General features: G+C 49.0%; 1 protein-coding gene across 1 annotated transcript in view; it reads left to right on the plus strand.

The window, feature by feature from the left end:
- Positions 1-6: 6 nt before the first annotated feature.
- Positions 7-17,876, plus strand: part of LOC147108950 (ATP-dependent chromatin remodeler CHD6-like) — a 60,271-nt gene continuing 42,401 nt past the window's right edge. Inside the window, exons 1-7 of the mRNA XM_086005937.1 lie at positions 7-277; positions 3,516-3,626; positions 6,507-6,709; positions 7,875-8,074; positions 9,625-9,784; positions 10,211-10,300; positions 12,292-12,395. Coding sequence (XP_085862063.1) covers positions 23-277; positions 3,516-3,626; positions 6,507-6,709; positions 7,875-8,074; positions 9,625-9,784; positions 10,211-10,300; positions 12,292-12,395 — 1,123 coding nt within the window. The 5' untranslated portion in view covers positions 7-22. The remainder of the gene's footprint in view (positions 278-3,515; positions 3,627-6,506; positions 6,710-7,874; positions 8,075-9,624; positions 9,785-10,210; positions 10,301-12,291; positions 12,396-17,876) is intronic.

The raw sequence follows: 17,876 nt of genomic DNA on the forward strand, positions 1-17,876 counted from the left end.
TTTTCCCAGTGTGACTTCCTTGATGGTCATTGCAGTTCAGGACTGCTTCATATTGAAGTCACTGTCACAATTGAAGTCTGGGTGCCTTCCTGTGCAGGTGCAGCCACTGTCTAAGATCGAAGTAGAAGATCTGCTACGTAAAGGAGCGTATGGAGCCCTGATGGACGAGGAGGATGAAGGATCAAAGTTTTGTGAAGAGGACATTGATCAGATACTTCTTCGTCGAACTCGCACCATCACCATTGAATCGGAAGGGAAGGGTTCCACGTTCGCAAAGGTTCGTAGCAGCATTCTGTCACCGCTTTATGGGTCCCACTCCAAACATCGACCTGCTTTTCTCTCGCAGAGGGTGACTCAGCTGCTCATAATTTCCAGTGTTCCCTGTTCACAGCAGATTCTGCAGTTCGTGATTCGTAAGCTGGGCTGGAGTAGAATATTTTAACTGCTGCTATTCTTCGAAGAGGGAAGGGGAGATCAGAGCAGTCACAATAACCTGTTTGCTGTTGCATTGGACAATGGCTGTGAGCGCAATGTGGTACTGAACCATGCAGCACGATGTACTGAACCATGCAGCGCAATGGGGTACTGAACCATGCAGCGCAATGTGGTACTGAACCATACAGAACAGAAAGGTGCAGAGTTTGATTGCTCATATGTGCCAATCTCAACTGAGGTGCCTGAAGGAGCCATGGTTTCCCTCTGGCTTGTGCTTTGGGGTGGGAAATCAATGAGAGTTCTGGCTCCTGATCGCTTTTTTTTCGTTCCTGGGATGTGAGCATTACTGGCAAGGCCAGCATTTATTTCCCACCCCTAGTTGCCCTTGAGAAGGTGGTGGTGAGCCACCTTTTTGAACCGCTGCAGTCGGTGTGGTGAAGGTGCTCCCACGGTGCTATTAATGAGGGGGTTCCACGACTTTGACTCAGCTTTGATGAAGGAACGGCCAATCCAAGTCAGGATGGTGTGTGACTTGGAGGGGAACTTGGAGGTGGTGGTGTTCCCATGCGCCTGCTGCCCTTGTCCTTCTAGTGATAGAGGTCGCGGTATTGGGAGGTGCTACCGAAGAAGCCTTGGCGAGTTGCTGCAGTGCATCTTGTAGATGGTACACACTGCAGCCACGGTGCGCCGCTATCCCGTGACCTGTGCTGAAAAGTGTCCTGGTGTGGGCATTGAATGGGTGGCCTCAGTTGCTCTGTTCCCCCTTTCACTCTCCCTCTCCCCATCATTGAATGTGCCGCCAACATTCACTGTGAAATCTTGTTGCCTCATCCATAAGGATTACCCACTTAGGTGAACCCCAGAGACATTCGGGAGGAATCCGACCACAGCAGTGGTGAACTATAGAATTTACAGCACCCAAGGAGGCCATTCATCCCATCGTGTCTGTGCCGGCTCTTTGGAGCAATCCCAAACTAATCCCACTGCTCTGCTCTCTCCCAATAACCCTGTATCAATCCCAAACTAATCCCACTGCTCTCTCCCAATAACCCTGTATCAATCCCAAACTAATCCCACTGCTCTGCTCTCTCCCAATAACCCTGTATCAATCCCAAACTAATCCCACTGCTCTGTTCCCTCCTAATAACCTTATATCAATCCCCAAACTAATCCCACTGCTCTGTTCCCTCCTAATAACCTTATATCAATCCCCAAACTAATCCCACTGCTCCGTGTTCTCCCAATAACCCTGTATCAATCCCCAAACTAATCTCGCTGCTGTGCTCTCTCCCAATAACCCTGTTGGGTGGGGTGGGCGATTGGGCAGATGCATGGCAAATGCAGTATAATGAGGATAAACGCGAGGTTATCCACTTTGGTGGCAAAAACAGGAAGACAGATTATTATCTGAACGGCAATAGATTGGGAAAAGGGGAAGTGCAACGAGACCTGGGTGTCCTTGTGCACCAGTCGCTGAAGGTAAGCATGCAGTTGCAGCAGGCGGTTAAGAAGGCAAATGGTATGTTGGCCTTCATAGCGAGAGGATTCGAGTACAGGAGCAAGGCTGTCTTGCTGCAGTTGTACAGGGCCTTGGTGAGACCACACCTTGAGTATTGTGTGCAGTTTTGGTCACCTTACCTGAGGAAGGATGTTCTTGCCATGGAGAGAGTGCAGCGAAGATTCACCAGGCTGACACCTGGGATGGCAGGAATGACGTATGAGGAGAGATTGTGTCGATTGGGCTTGTACTCGCTAGAGTTTAGAAGAATGAGAGGGGATCTCATTGAAACTTATAAAATTCTAACAGGACTAGACAGACTAGATGCAGGAAGGATGTTCCTGATGGCGGGAGAGTCCAGAACCAGGGGTCACAACCTAAGGATAAGGGGTAAGCCATTTAGGACAGAGATGAGGAGGAATTTCTTCACCCAGAGAGTGGTGAACCTGTGGAATTCTCTACCACAGAAGGCAGTAGAGGCCAATTCATTAAATATATTCAAGAAGGAGTTGGATATATTTCTTAAAGCTCAAGGGATCAAGGGATATGGGGAGAAAGCAGGGACAGGGTACTGAATTTGGATGATCAGCCATGATCTCATTAAATGGTGGAGCAGGCTCGAGGGGCCGAATGGCCTACTCCTCCTATCTATGTTTCTAAACTAATCCCACTGCTCCATTCTCTCCCCATAGTCCTGTGTCTTCCTCTGCTTCAAATATTTATCCACTTTCCTTGACAAGATGCAGTGGTCTCTACCTCAACCCCTTCCTGTGGCAAACCATTCCCTGCTCCAACAACCTCTAATGACATTTCTCCGAACCCATCTTCTCACTCTGACTGATTTTAAATTGTTGACTTCTCGTCACTGATTCCCCGACTAGAGGAAGTAGTCTTTTTTTGCCATTGCCACGAGGAGAGGAGGAGCACTGGAAGGAATAAATTAATTTTAAAAACTTGGTTCACCACCTCCATTTAATTAACACATTAGAGAGTCTTAACCATGTAGTTTGAGGCTCGACTACTCAAATGCAGTGACCATTTCTCCCTTTGCGGGGGGTGGCGGGGGGGGGGGGGGGAAGGAGAGAAGAGAGTGTTCCTCAGAGTCCTGCTCATAGAGTCCCCCTGAATGTGAGGCCACATGGCACTACAGACCTTGCCAGTCTAGCCTCAGTCCCTGTTCCTGTGTATCATGAGTTAATCTGGGATCACTGGGATCACCATCATGTTGGGCGGTTAGTCTTGGTTCCCTCTGTGCCTCAGGAAGTTAGGTCAGAAGGTTCTCGAAGTACTAATTCTACATCGGCCTGAGCTCAATGCGTTCATTCAGGCCTGTTTTCAGCATGCTGTTAAACACATTCACCTTCAGACACCATAGCATGATCCGAGCATGTTGTGCTACTTAATTCAGTTCTTCTCAGACCTCCCTTTGTAAGCCCAGGACTGTGTCCTGGCTGAGTAATTTTAATATCATTTACAGATCTTTTTTATATCTGTTAGTCACTTGAGGCATTTACAGCTTCATTACAAAGACCTGTCGTTTTTAACACCTCTGGAACTCTGCTGTGATTTGTTTCTGCTCCAGGCCAGTTTCGTGGCTTCAGGGAATAGAACTGACATCTCCTTAGACGACCCCAACTTCTGGCAGAAATGGGCCAAAATTGCAGAGCTGGATATAGAGTCGAAAAATGGAAAAGTAAGTGGCTTCATCGGTGCTTTTCTTGGACAAGGGTTCGCACGTGTCATAATTTCAGAAAACATTAAAAATGGGACAGTCGTGGCTCTAGAAATGGTCACTGTGCTATATGGCCTGGTTGTTGCTGACCTCCGACCTATTGGCTCACCTGCGGTCCCTATACTGGACCAGCCCCTCTGGTTAAAACTATTCAACATGGGTTTTTTCATCCCTGTCTCTTGGTCTCGCTTTAAACCGTGTACCAGCTGATGCAGAAGGCAGATCTCTGCCAATGCAGCTCTGGTCTCCGCCCAGCACGTGTCTCCACGATATGGCAGAGATCAGGAACTTGGCCGGACAGGGTATCACGGATGTGACATTTCAATTAATCTACATTACTGTCAAACAGTTGGGTAAATTATAGCGTGCACGTGTTTGTATGTGTCTGTCTGTATATTTCTATATAATATATTGAAAATATATTGTCTTGTGTGCACTTCCAGTGCCTCCACTTTCAGGACGGTATATTTACAGCGTGACGTGTTTACAGGCAGTTTCCAGAATAAATGTTGACATAGGAATTCATAATGGAAATATAAAAATAAGGACAGAATGTATGACTTTTAAATGGGGACTGAATTGCATCGGTGCTCCCCAGTCCGATTGTCACCCGCTCCCTAACCCCACTTTCCCTGAAGACTACACTTAGTCCTGACTTCCTGTGTGTAACACCACTAGAGATACTTATATTTTAATAAGTGGATGCACAGGACTGTGTGCTTCGAATCGGTGTGGCTCTGGTATGGTTGGTTTGCATCCTTGAAGCGAAATGTTAAACCAGTGCCCCATTTATCTGTTCAGGTGGGTATTAAAGATCTAGGCCTAGAAATTCAGTTGCTTGCGCCAGCCGGTAGCGCCTTAGGAGGAGGAGATGTTGGGCGCTAGGCGGCTAGCGGCCGGGCGCAGCGTGATCTGCGCCTCTCCCCAACTTCACTCAAGATTTAGCGGCGGCGCAAAGTCTTTGCGCGCGCTCAGCTGCGCGCGCAGATCCTGACGCCATTTCCTCATGCAACGCCCTTTGTGCGCCCCAAACCGGAAATTCAGTGGCGACGCCCTATTGTGCGCCTGGCGCCCCTAGCGACTGGTAGAGGGGAACGGTTCTCAGTCGATGCGGGGCGCGGGGGGTGCAAATTTAAGGTCACACCTCCTGCAGTAGAAAAGGCTGCCATTTTGCAGCACTCCTTTTTGAGAGACGGATCTTTGCAGAGAGACAAAGGCTTTGGCTCAACACTCGGACAGGTACTTGTGGCTTCAGGCCACAGCTTTCCACTTGTCTTTGCCTTCAGTGTCATATCATTGTTTGCAAACATATAATGGGGGCTGCAATGGGTGCAAACGCTGGCCTTCTCCATTGCCCTGGACGTTGCACAGATGAAGCAGAAGTGGTCAGGCCTAGCTTCAGGGCTGCAGTGTGCAGGGCGTGGCAGGCAAACAAATCCACCCTCCCCCTTTAAGAGCTGACCGGCGCCAGAGTGTCTGCCGTCAATCAGCAACTCGCCGCACCTGCGCTGCGCCCGCCCTCGGGGGTATCGCCCCGGACCGCCGGCTTAGCGCCTAATGATAGTCGTGCATCGCCTGTTTTAGCGCAGCAGCAACCTCTTGGGGCGATGCGACTGAATATCGGCGAAGGTGGCGCGAACTTTAGCGGCCGCCCGACTTTAGCGCCCCGAACGTGGCTATACTGAATTTCTAGGCCCTAGTGTCTCTACTGGCAGGAAAGGAGAGAGTTACATTTCTCCCTCAACCAGTTCACTAAAAAACTGCTCAATCATCTGCGGGACACCGCTCGGACAGAATTGTTACCGAATTTTCCTACATAAGCTGAAACAGAGGAAAGAGGGAGGGGCAGGGAGTGCCTGAGAACAAGCGGCTAAAAGCTCTCCCACGAGTGGTGGGTGGAGAGAGGGTCACAAGACTCGAAGGTGCGGAGGGAGAGAAAGTCTGGAGGATGTTGCCGCGGTCGGGTGGCGCAAGGTAATGGGAGGCATCGGAAGAGGAGGATTTTCAATTTAACGTGTTGGAGGTCAGGAAGCCAGTGTAGTTCAGCAAGGACAGTAGTGACGGATGAGCGGGACTCAGTGTGGGGCAGAGGAAGAGTGGGACTCAGTGTAGGGCAGAGGACGAGCGGGACTCAGTGTGGGGCAGAGGACGAGCGGGACTCTGTGGGGCAGAGGACGAGCAGGACTTAGTGTGGGGCAGAGGACGAGCGGGACTCGGTGTGGGGCAGAAGAGGAGCGGGACTCGGTGTGGGGCAGAAGAGGAGTGGGACTCGGTGTGGGGCAGAAGAGGAGCGGGACTCGGTGTGGGGCAGAAGAGGATGAGCGGGACTCGGTGTGGGGCAGAAGAGGAGCGGGACTCGGTGTGGGGCAGAAGAGGATGAGCGGGACTCGGTGTGGGGCAGAAGAGGAGCAGGACTCGGTGTGGGGCAGAAGAGGATGAGCGGGACTCGGTGTGGGGCAGAAGAGGATGAGCGGGACTCGGTGTGGGGCAGAAGAGGATGAGCGGGACTCGGTGTGGGGCAGAAGAGGATGAGCGGGATTCAGTATGGGGCAGAAGACATTTTGGATAAGTTGGAGCATAGATGGGAAAGGCAATCAAGGAGAGCATTGGAGGAAACGGGTCTGCAGGTGTCAAGTGGAATCTGTGGAGGCGCTAAGGTAGGGGTGGGGATAAAAATAAGTGGTCTTGTTGATGGAGAAAGTACGGGGTTTAGGAGCTCTGGGTCTAATTGAACACCAAGGTTGCACATGGCCGTGTTGAATCTTAATGACAAGGAGGGGGGTGGAGTAAGTGTCGAGGGGAGTAATGATTGTCATCTCTGTTACTGTCTCTCACACACAGGACAGCTTGGTGATCGACACACCACGCATCAGGAAACAGACCAAACACTACAATTCGTTTGAGGACGACGAGTTGATGGAGTTCTCGGAGCTCGACAGTGATAGCGAAGAAAGACCTTCGAGGTCTCGCCGCCTTCATGACAAGACCCGTCGGTACCTCCGGGCAGAGTGCTTTCGGGTGGAAAAGAACCTGCTGATATTCGGGTGAGTGTGTGCACGGGATTCAGTTCGAGCAAGAAAGACTTGCATTTCAATAGCGCCTTTCATGACCTCAGGACATCCCAAAACGCTTTACAGCCAGTGAAGTACTTTTGAAGTGTAGTCACTGTTGTAATGTAGGAAACGCGGCAGCCAATTTGTGCACAGCAAGCTCCCACAAACAGCAATGTGATAATGACCAGATAATCTGTATGAGTGATGTTGGTTGAGGGATAAATATTGGCCCAAAACACTGGGGAGAACTCTCCTGCTCTTGAAAATAGTGCCATGGGATCTTTTAAGTCCACTGTATTAGCTAGGAACTGGGTGGGGGAGGGACAGATTACTTTGTGAAACAGGATTTGATGCCTGCCCTGCTGCTCCCTGCGGTCAAAGCGGATGAGGCCAACCATGGTAGATCAGATATAAAAGGGGAGAGGGGTTTGTGAATATTTCTCCGTAACAAATGCTTTGATGGCTGCAGGAAGCACGCTGCTGACCAGAGTTGTCCCTGGTCCACTTTTGGCCCAGATGGTAAACTGGAGACACAGACCTCGCTTTTATGATTCCAGTTGTTTGTGACTCCTAGTTTGAAGGTTATTGGGGCTATTGATGAACTCTTGTGAAGTGGAACAAGTGTCTGAGTTTGAGACATGATCACACCCCTTTCAGTTTGGACTCTGTAAAAAGGTGTTCTCCCTGTCGCTGGCACTGGGTCCAGAAATGGGAAGTGTTCCACTTCCCGATGCTAACCTCCCTGACTGTGATCAGTACAAAGTAAAACTGCATCTGTACCAGCTCATTCATTAACTGATTTTAATCATGGCTTGGATGTGGTCCACTGTTTGTTAATACAGCCCCTCTGTTAGAACAGCAAAAACTGTCCCCTTCCTCTTCACTCAACAATGGAGGTGTTGTAGCTCCATTTGCAAATATCCTTTGAATCATGACATAATTGGAGTTAGAAAAAACCCCAGAGGGATTTGCCCTGGCCCGCTACCGCGTAGGACCTGACTCTGGAGTTACGCTGTGAAGTGGAAACGCCTTTGAGGTTATAGCTACAGCCTAACATTTCTACGCGCTAGAGTTGTGTTCGGAATTAGTGGCGAATTGCAGGCCGCTGTTTGAATAAAGCTGTCGCCTAAAGTGCTCTCGCCCTCCTGTGTTGCAGGTGGGGGCGATGGAAGGACATCCTGTCACATGGACGATTCAAGTGGCACCTGACGGAGAAGGACATGGAGACCATTTGTCGCACTCTCCTCGTTTATTGCCTGAAACACTACAAAGGGGACGAGAAGATTAAAAGCTTCATCTGGGACCTTATTACTCCCACAAAGGATGGACAGAATCAAGCACTGCACAATCACTCGGGTACGAGATCCTCTGGGGCAGATTTACTGAACTTTTAGTTGAGGACCTCAATCCCAATCCTGCCTTCCCTCTAATCTGTCTCGTGCATCATAAACCCAAGCTCAGGATTAGTACTGGGCATGTAAAGGGGGCTGAGGGAGGATTTCATTTCCCGACACACACGGTTATTCAGAGATGGAAAGCTTTACCCCAAGTTGAAGTTGAGTTGGTCGCAACGTTTGAGGGAACTAAATGTTCAAGGGCACTGGGGAAGTGCTGGAAAATGGGATTCTATTTGGTCGTTCCGATGTGGAGCAAACATCGGAAGTGAAACAGATGGTTCGAATGGCCTCCTCTTTGTGTGAACATTTATACAGTTGTGTGAAGCTCCGAGAGCGAGTGGGCTGTGGATCGAGGGCTCAGGGAGTAGGCAGTGACAGGCCGCTGAGAGCGGGTGGGCTGTGGATCGAGGGCTCGGAGCAGGCAGTGACAGGCCGCTGAGAGCAGGTGGGCTGTGGATCGAGGGCTCAGGCCGGTGAGGGAGCGGTGAGCTGTGGATCGAGAGCTCAGGCCGGTGAGGGAGAAGCGGGCTGTGGATCGAGGGAGCAGGCAGTGACAGGCTGCTGAGAGCGGGTGGGCTGTGGGTGGAGAGCTCAGGCCGGTGAGGGAGCGGTGAGCTGTGGATCGAGAGAGCAGGCAGTGACAGGCTGCTGAGAGTGGGTGGGCTGCAAGTGGCCCCGGGCCGTCTTGTGTGTATCATTGCTTCGTCAGTTGAGCAGTGAGTACTGGCTTCCCAACCAGAGGGTAGTAGTGGAGACACTGGGAACCGATTCTTCAAGAGTATAGGAGTCTAGGCCATTTGAAACACTGACTCATCAAAATCAGCACTGGCTGCATCCTAGTATCCAAGAACAGGTGCGATGGGCTGAATGGCCTCCTGTGTTGTAAGATTCTATGAACCCTAGAGCGGGTCAGGAGGGGAGATTATAAATGGTGGGTCACCATGAGGCCAAAACAGCCCTTTGAAAACAGGGCCCTCCGAGTAGACCCAGACCGCATACCCCAGGTTATTGGTCTTTAAGCTAAGTCATCCTCTGTTCCGAGGGACTGCCTAAGAAGAAGGGATACCCCAAACATTTAGTGCGGAGAGAAAAATCATAGAATCTTACAGCGCAGAAGGAGGCCATTCGGCCCATCCTGCCTGTGCAAGCTCTTTGAAAGAGCTCTCCACTCCCCTGCTCTTTCCCCAGAGCCCAGCAAACTTTTTCCCCTTCAAGTATTTATCGAATTCCCTTTGAAAGTTACTATTGAATCTGCTTCCAGCTCCCTTTCGTAATAAGGAACCTCCCACAAATTCTGGAAATATAAAATAAAAGCAGAAAGATCCTTCAATATTTGAGACGAGAAAGGTTGGGTTCACGTTTGGGTGGAAAGCTTTGCCAGAGGGTTGTGTGCCTGAGTGCAGGAAGTAGACAAGGGTCGCAGCACAAGGAGATGCTGGGGCTGAAATGTCATTCATATTGTGGATCGGAACGGTCAGTAAATTGAGGCCGTGAACCATTTCCTTCCAGGGTTATCGGCGCCTGTACCCAGGGGGAGGAAAGGCAAGAAGATGAAGACCCCGTTGTCCCAGCCCGAGGTTAAGAATGCTGATTGGGTGGCCAGCTGTAACCCAGATGTGCTCTTCCATGATGACGGCTATAAGAAACATCTCAAACAGCACTGCAACAAGTGAGTGTGGCGGGCCCCGGCGGGAGGGAGGGAGTGCACGCGGGCCCCGGGGTGGGGGGGCGTGGGGAGAGTGCGTGCGGACCCGGGGGAGGGATCATGTGGGCCTGACCCCGGGGTGTGCGAGTGCAGGTGGCACACTTGGGTTAGTGGAACAGTCGGCATTTGTTGGTGGTGGCATTTCTTCTTCAACCACCGCAGTCCGTCCTTTCTACTAGTTTGATACAACTGAGTGGTTTGTTCGGCCACTGCCGAGGTCATTTGAGAGTCAGCCATGCTGTTGTGGGACTGGACCTCACTCCTGCTCAGCAACACCCTCTCCCCCTTGGAAAGTGCTGTTCTACGGGACAGGCAGGGTGTAAATAAACAGAAGTTTCTGCCCCATTCTATCTTGAGCTTGATTTTGTTTTGCTTTGTGTGGTTACTCAGGGTCTTGCTGAGAGTACGGATGCTGTATTACCTCAAGCAGGAGGTGCTGGGAGAAGCTGCTGACAAAGCTTTGGATGGTATCGATGCAAGGTATGTCACTGGCAAAACTGCCCCAGGTAAAAGAACGGTACGGTTTGATGCTGAGCCACACACAGCAAGAAGGTCCTAGTTCCGATTCCTTGTTTCAAATGAGGTGCCCAGTTTTAACCATATAATGAATGGGAAACCATGGGTAAGGGCTTAAAGTTGGCCAGGATTCTTACCCCTCTGGAAAATCGCGTGTAATATTGGATGAAGATGGGATTGGACTCCACTGCCCCTCTCCATTTTATTTGCCCCTTGCGTCTCTGAGGCAACTTGGGACATTCTTCTATGTTCAGTTATAATGGATTTTGATAGAGTAAATAAGGAGAAACTGTTCCCAGTGGCGGGAGGGTCGGTAACCAGAGGACACAGATTGAAGATCATTGGCAAAAGAACCAGGGGGGAGATGAGACTTCTTTTTACGCGGTGAGTTGTTGTGATCTGGAATGCGCTGCCTGAAAGGGTGTTGGAAGCAGATTCAATAATGACTTTGAAAAGGGAATTGGATAAATACTTGAAAAGCGAGAAAATTGCAGGGCTATGGGGAAAGAGCAGGGGGGGAGTGGGACTAATTGGAGAGCTCTTTCAAAGAGCCAGCACAGGCATGATGGGCCGAATGGCCTCTTTCTGTGCTGTAAGATTCGATGATTCAAAGTGCTACATCGGTGCCAGTCGCTGTTCAACAGCCTGCTGACACTCAGCTGAAAAATGGTCCTTGTGTGAGGTAACGGTGACTGTAAACCTGTAACCCAGCAGAGAAAATTGGTGGAAATGGAGAAATATAATATTAAAAATGCTAAGGACATTTAACACCATTGCAGGCCCTAAGCCTGGAGTTATTGTAACACCAATGCATATAAAATCTACACCAGTAGTTGCATCAAAATTTGCCACAAGTACCCTAGTGAAGATTGACACCAGGGCTAAACGTTTTAAATTATGAGGCCAGGTTGCATAGACATAGGCTTGTATTCCCTCGAGTATAGATGGTTGAGGGGTGATCTAATTGAGATATTTAAGATGATTAATGGATTCGCTAGGGTCGATAGAGAGAAACTATTCCACTGATGGGGGGAGTCCAGAACAAGGGGGCATAACTTTAAAATTAGAACGAGGACGTTCAGGGGTGATGTCAGGAAGCACTTGTTCACACAAAGGGTAGTGGAAATCTGGAAAACTCTTCCTCCAAAAAGCTTTGTATGCTGAGGTCATTTGGAGCTTTCAAGACTACTGCTACTTTCATATGACGGGAAAAGCTTCTAATGGGGTGTCTAGTTTGGCTCTCCATTCGATGGCCTCCTGAGATGCCGAGTGGAGAAATGAGGTGCCTCCCGCAACAGATCTCAGTGGGCAGGTTGATGTGATGAGTTCCACAGTCTGGGACTCGTGGCCACAGCCGTACTTCGGGTCGTCCCTTATCTTCCACCTGTGGAGCAGGAGGCCGCACCGTCCACACTCTGTGTGGATTGGGTTGAGCGCCGTCCACTGTCTTCGAGGAAGGTCCAAGCCAGGGACCTCTGCTGTTGGGTCAGTGATGAGGTGTTGGTTCTTTATGTTGCTTGAGTCCCATGATTCCCTCAGTCTGGACAGTGGGTCGATACCAGCTGCATGAATATTAGATCCAGATTCCCAAGACTGAGATCAATAGATGTTTGTTGGGTAAGACTATCAAGGGATATGGAGCAAAGGCTGGTAATTGGTGTTGAGGTACAGATCAGCCATGATCAATTAGAACAACGGAACAAGCTCGAGGGGATGAACGGCCTCCTCCCGTTCCTTAGAGTTGGCACTCGAAATAAGTGTAAAGCTGCAATGCAGCTATTCTCTGCTGCAAGTTGAGGGCTTGTGTATGAAAACTCTAAAATCAGTAACTAGTGTGAATAATTAATAAATGATTTCTAATGGAATTTTTTTTTCTGTCTGTTTCTCGCTGTCGCCACCTCTCGCTCTGTCTGTCTCTCACGCTCGCTCTCTCTTCCCCACACCCTGGGGTACAGTAAGCTGGAAGTCTGGATTCCTGAGGTTGACTACAATGATGTACCAGTCGACTGGTGGGGTGGAGACTCGGACAAGTCCCTGCTCATTGGAGTTTATAAACACGGTAAGGCTGCATCCATGGTTACGTGGAACCATTGCCCTTCTGGCGATGTAGCTGCTGCAGAAAGATTACTTCAAAATAATTCATCGTGTGAGATGGTTTGACATAACGTGTTAACGACCTGTATTCTAATATTGAAGATGCTGGCGGTGGAAGTATATCCACCGGGGAGCAAGATAATTGATTGTGGCTGGAATATTACAAGCACCTTCTCTCCATCCCCACTCGGCCATCCTGCTATTCATTTTAAATGTTAAGAATTTATTGAAACATAGAAGATAGGAGCAGGAGTAGGCCATTCGGCCCCTCGAGCCTGTTCCACCATTCAATGAGATCATGGCTGATTATCCAAATTCAGTACCCTGTCCCTGCTTTCTCCCCATATCCCTTGATCCCTTTAGCCTTAAGAAATATAGCCAACTCCTTCTTGAATATATTTAATGAATTGACCTCTACTGCCTTCTGTGGTAGAGAATTCCACAGGTTCACCACTCTCTGGGTGAAGAAATTCCTCCTCATCTCAGTCCTAAATGGCTTACCCCTTATCCTTAGACTGTGACCCCTGGTTCTGGACTCCCCCAGCCATCGGGAACATCCTTCCTGCATCTAGTCTGTCTAGTCCTGTTAGAATTTTATAAGTTTCAATGAGATCCCCTCTCAGTATTGGTAAACAGTGCTTAATTTTTTCATTAAAATCCTGAAACTCATTCCTGCATTGGTTGATTTCCATTCACAGGAACAGGAGTAGGCCATTCGGCCCCTCCAGCCTGTTCTGACATTCGATTTGTAACTTGTTTTCAAAATGCAAGGCCCCCTTGGGTCTCATCAGTCAATAACCAATAAAAGCTCCATAAACTTCTGCTTGCAGTTCCCATTAATGAATAGCTGTGTGCCTGGAACTTGGAGGGCCATTAGCACAATGTCGCAACAGCTTGGCATTTTATATTTTCCTGTATTTATTAGGGTTGCAAAGGGGTGGAAAGTTTCCGGGAAATTTCCGATTTTGGGAATTTTGCCCAAAAAAGCACATGCTAGCATAATATTGTTTTTTTTGTATTTCTTTCTTTTTTTTCCACAGGTCCTCTCTTAAAATTACTAACAGAGATGGAATCTTAATTATTAAGGAATTTCTTAATCAATATATGTTTATCTTCTTACTTGGCTTGTTTTAATAATTACAAGTTTTGTGTGTGACTGTGAACAAATGTGTCCTGATTGGTTGGATGAGTGGATGAGCGATTAGCTCCCTCTATTTGTAATATTTGCATATCGAATTGTGATTGGCCTGCAGGCATCTGTAAGACTGCTATAGTTTTTTTAAGATCCAGGTTAGGGGTCCTGAGGGAAGTCATTTTGTTTTCTGCTGATGTTGTGATGATGCAGTAAGTAAATCAGACTTTATACCAAATAAACCAGTTACTTGTTGAACTCTGTTGTCCTTCAATTTAAAATATACAAAATAATACACTATTGGTGATGTAGCGTCGTGTGTGTACAGGTCATGCTTCCATCACATGGAGCATCAGCAAAAATGTACTCACCCTGTTGCAATCGTGCTGATCGACCGCAGTTCGACACAGAGATGAATGCCCTTTATTTCTCTGCATAGAACAATGCCACGTTTACCGTCGGATGTGTGGAAGCATTTTACCCCAGGCATTAAAGATGGAAAGACTGTGTACATGTGCAAACACTGTAGAAAGCCATATGTAAAGAATGCCACAAAGATGCAGCAGCATTTATCCAAATGCAACAACTTCACTCAAAGCTCACAGCAGTCAGCCCAGAGTTCCTCTGCTTCCATTCAAGAAGATGATGGTTCTCATTCAGCATCAGGCTCCTTATCATCAGCAACTCCTGGCCCACTTGGAAGGTTCTTTGATACAATGGATAACCATAGCCAGAAGAATGCAAATGAGTGCCTTGCTCGAGCTGTATATGCAACAGGCTCACCCCTCATGCTCACAGCCAATGTGTACTGGAAGAGATTTTTCAATGTTATTCGCCCTGCATACTGTCCTCCCACCAGACATGCTTTGTCTACTTATTTGCTGGAGGCTGAGTATAACAGAGTCCAAGGAAAGCTCAAAAACGATAGCGATGGCAGACTGTGTTGCAGTTATCTCAGATGGGTGGTCAAATGTACAAGGGGAGGGCATCATTAACTACATCGTCTCCACTCCTCTCCCAGTGTTCTTCAAGAGCACAGACACGAAGGACAACAGACACACAGGCACATACATTGCTGATGAGCTGAAAGCGGTCATCAACGATCTTGGATCACAAAAGGTCTTTGCAGTAGTTACTGACAATGCTGCGAATACGAAGGCTGCTTGGGCTCAAGTGGAGGAGGCCTACCCTCATATTACGTCTATTGGGTGCGCAGCTCATGGGCTTAACCTGCTCCTCAAGGACATCATGGGTTTGAGAACCATGGAAGCACTGTACAAGAGAGCCAAGCAAGTTGTTAAGTATGTCAGGGGAAAACAGGTAGTTGCAGCAACCTACAACTCCAAGCAAATGACAAAGAACAAGAACACCACACTGAAGCTGCCCAACAACACTAGATGGGGTGGTGTTGTCATAATGTACAACAGCCTTCTGGAGGGTAAGGAGTCGCTGCAAGAAATGGCAATATCCCAGTCTGGGGATATGGAAACCACCATCAAGAAAATACTGCTGGATGATGTGTTTTGGGAGAGAGTGGTTAGCAGCCTTAAACTACTCTCACCAGTAGCATCTGCAATTGCTCAGATTGAAGGAGATGACGCTGTCTTGTCAGATGTTCTCAGGCTTTTTACTGATTTAAAAGAACAAATCAGCATTGCCCTACCCACATCCCTGCTGCTCAAAGCAGAGGAGAAGGCAATTGTTCAATTCATACAGACGCGTTGATATACCTATCAATTCATCCAATGAAAAGCGACGAGTTAAGAAAGTAACTATAGGTTTTTATTGGCTAAATAACAGAGCCCACCCTCGTGGGTGATCGGATCCAACAAGGAGGAATGCCAGCCAGTCGACCACCTTTATACCTGGGCAGGTAGGTGGAGCCATGGGCGGAGTCAGCAGTGGTCAGCCCAGGTATAACAGCGTGACAAGAGGCGACCTTGTAGTGATACAACAGTGTAACAGTGATAACCATAGTGTAACGATATAACAGTGGAAAACATAGTGTAACGATAGTGAACGATAAAAGTGGTTTACCACATTCACCCCTTGTTTAGATTTGAGTCCGGCGGGGTGAAGTGTATTACCAGTTCGGGTATGTCAGTCTGTCCGGATTTTGTGTCAAGCCGATTCATGCTGCAGCATACATGCTGGACCCAAAGCATGTTGGGAGACCAATACTTTCTGGAGAACAGATCAACAGCGCTTACAGTGTGATTTCTACCCTCTCACACCATCTCAATCTGGATGTGGGCAAAGTTCTGGGAAGTCTGGCAAAGTTCTCTACCAAGCAAGGTCTTTGGAATGGGGATGGGATATGGGAATCATGCAAGCATATCAGTGCACATACCTGGTGGAAGGGACTTTGTGCATCTGAGGCCCTGTCACCTATTGCATCGGTGATACTCCAAATCCCACCTTCATCAGCGGCCTCTGAACGAAACTGATCACTTTTTGGGAATACGCATACAAAGGTGCGCAACAGGCTGACTAACGAGAGTGGAGAAACTGGTGGCTATCCGGGCGAACCTACAACTTATTGAGCCAGATACAGAAGTGTCCACCACACAGCTAGACACTGACACTGAGGAGGAAATGGACACGTCAGAGCCAGAGAATCAGGAGGAGCAATGAGGAGTAGAAGACTCATGAGTAGAAGACTCAAAGGGACAAAATAAGGACAAATTACAGGCTAAATAAGCTGACGCTCTTTTTATTTTATTTTAGATGGGTCTTTTTTGTGGGGGTTCAATAAAGTTCAAAATTATAACCTAAATAAAGTTTTGAAAGCCTGTTTTTATTTGTATGGAACAGTATGTCTATTTTGACGACAAAGATAATATAAGGGTCAGAGACAAAAACCATCAGTGTGCAAAAAAACTCTAAATTCCCATAGAAAGTTTCCTCTTTTTAAAAATTCCCAGAATTTTGCAACCCTAGTATTTATTGACTGTCGCATATTATGTTTGTTATATAATAAAAGAAGCAATTCCTGCAGTGATAATTCTGTTGGGTAGTTGACTCTGTCTTTCAGAAGCAGGGAGTGTGTCAGTATTTACAGGGGGTCCCCGGGAATGTTAGTATTTACAGGGGGTCCTCGGGAGTGTGTCAGTATTTACAGGGGGTCCCCGGGTGTGTGTCAGTATTTACAGGGGGTCCCCGGGTGTGTGTCAGTATTTACAGGGGGTCCCCGGGAGTGTGTCAGTATTTACAGGGGGTCCTCGGGATTGTGTCAGTATTTGCAGGGGTTCCCCGGGAGTGTGTCAGTATTTACAGGGGGGTCCCCGGGAGTGTCAGTATTTACAGGGGTTCCCCGGGTGTGTGTCAGTATTTACAGGGGGGTCCCCGGGAGTGTCAGTATTTACAGGGGGTCCCCGGGAGTGTGTCAGTATTTACAGGGGGTCCCCGGGAGTGTCAGTATTTGCAGGGGTTCCCCGGGAGTGTGTCAGTATTTACTGGGGGTCCCTGGGATAGTCAGTATTTACTGGGGGTCCCCGGGAGTGTGTCAGCATTTACAGGGGGTCCCCGGGAGTGTGTCAGTATTTGCAGGGGGCCCCGGGTGTGTGTCAGTATTTGCAGGGGTTCCCCGGGTGTGTGTCAGTATTTGCAGGGGTTCCCCGGGTGTGTGTCAGCATTTACAGGGGGTCCCCGGGAGTGTCAGTATTTACTGGGGGTCCCCGGGAGTGTGTCAGTATTTACAGGGGGTCCCCGGGAGTGTGTCAGCATTTACAGGGGGGTCCCCGGGAGTGTCAGTATTTACAGGGGGTCCCCGGGAGTGTGTCAGTATTTACAGGGGGTCCCCGGGAGTGTGTCAGTATTTGCAGGGGTTCCCCGGGTGTGTGTCAGCATTTACAGGGGGGTCCCCGGGAGTGTCAGTATTTACTGGGGGTCCCCGGGAGTGTGTAAGCATTTACAGGGGGTCCCCGGGAGTGTCAGTATTTACAGGGGGTCCCCGGGAGTGTGTCAGCATTTACAGGGGGTCCCCGGGAGTGGGTCGGTATTTACAGGGGGTCCCCGGGAGTGGGTCGGTATTTACAGGGGGTCCCCGGGAGTGGGTCGGTATTTACAGGGGGTCCCCGGGAGTGGGTCGGTATTTACAGGGGGTCCCCGGGAGTGGGTCGGTATTTACAGGGGGTCCCCGGGAGTGGGTCGGTATTTACAGGGGGTCCCCGGGAGTGTGTCAGCATTTACAGGGGGTCCCCGGGAGTGTGTCAGCATTTACAGGGGGTCCCCGGGAGTGTGTCAGCATTTACAGGGGGTCCCCGGGAGTGTGTCAACATTTACAGGGGGTCCCCGGGAGTGGGTCGGTATTTA

Source organism: Somniosus microcephalus, chromosome 13 (genome assembly GCF_052327205.1).
Source record: "Somniosus microcephalus isolate GS21.2 chromosome 13, FLI_Smic_1.0, whole genome shotgun sequence".
Lineage (NCBI taxonomy): Eukaryota > Metazoa > Chordata > Chondrichthyes > Squaliformes > Somniosidae > Somniosus > Somniosus microcephalus.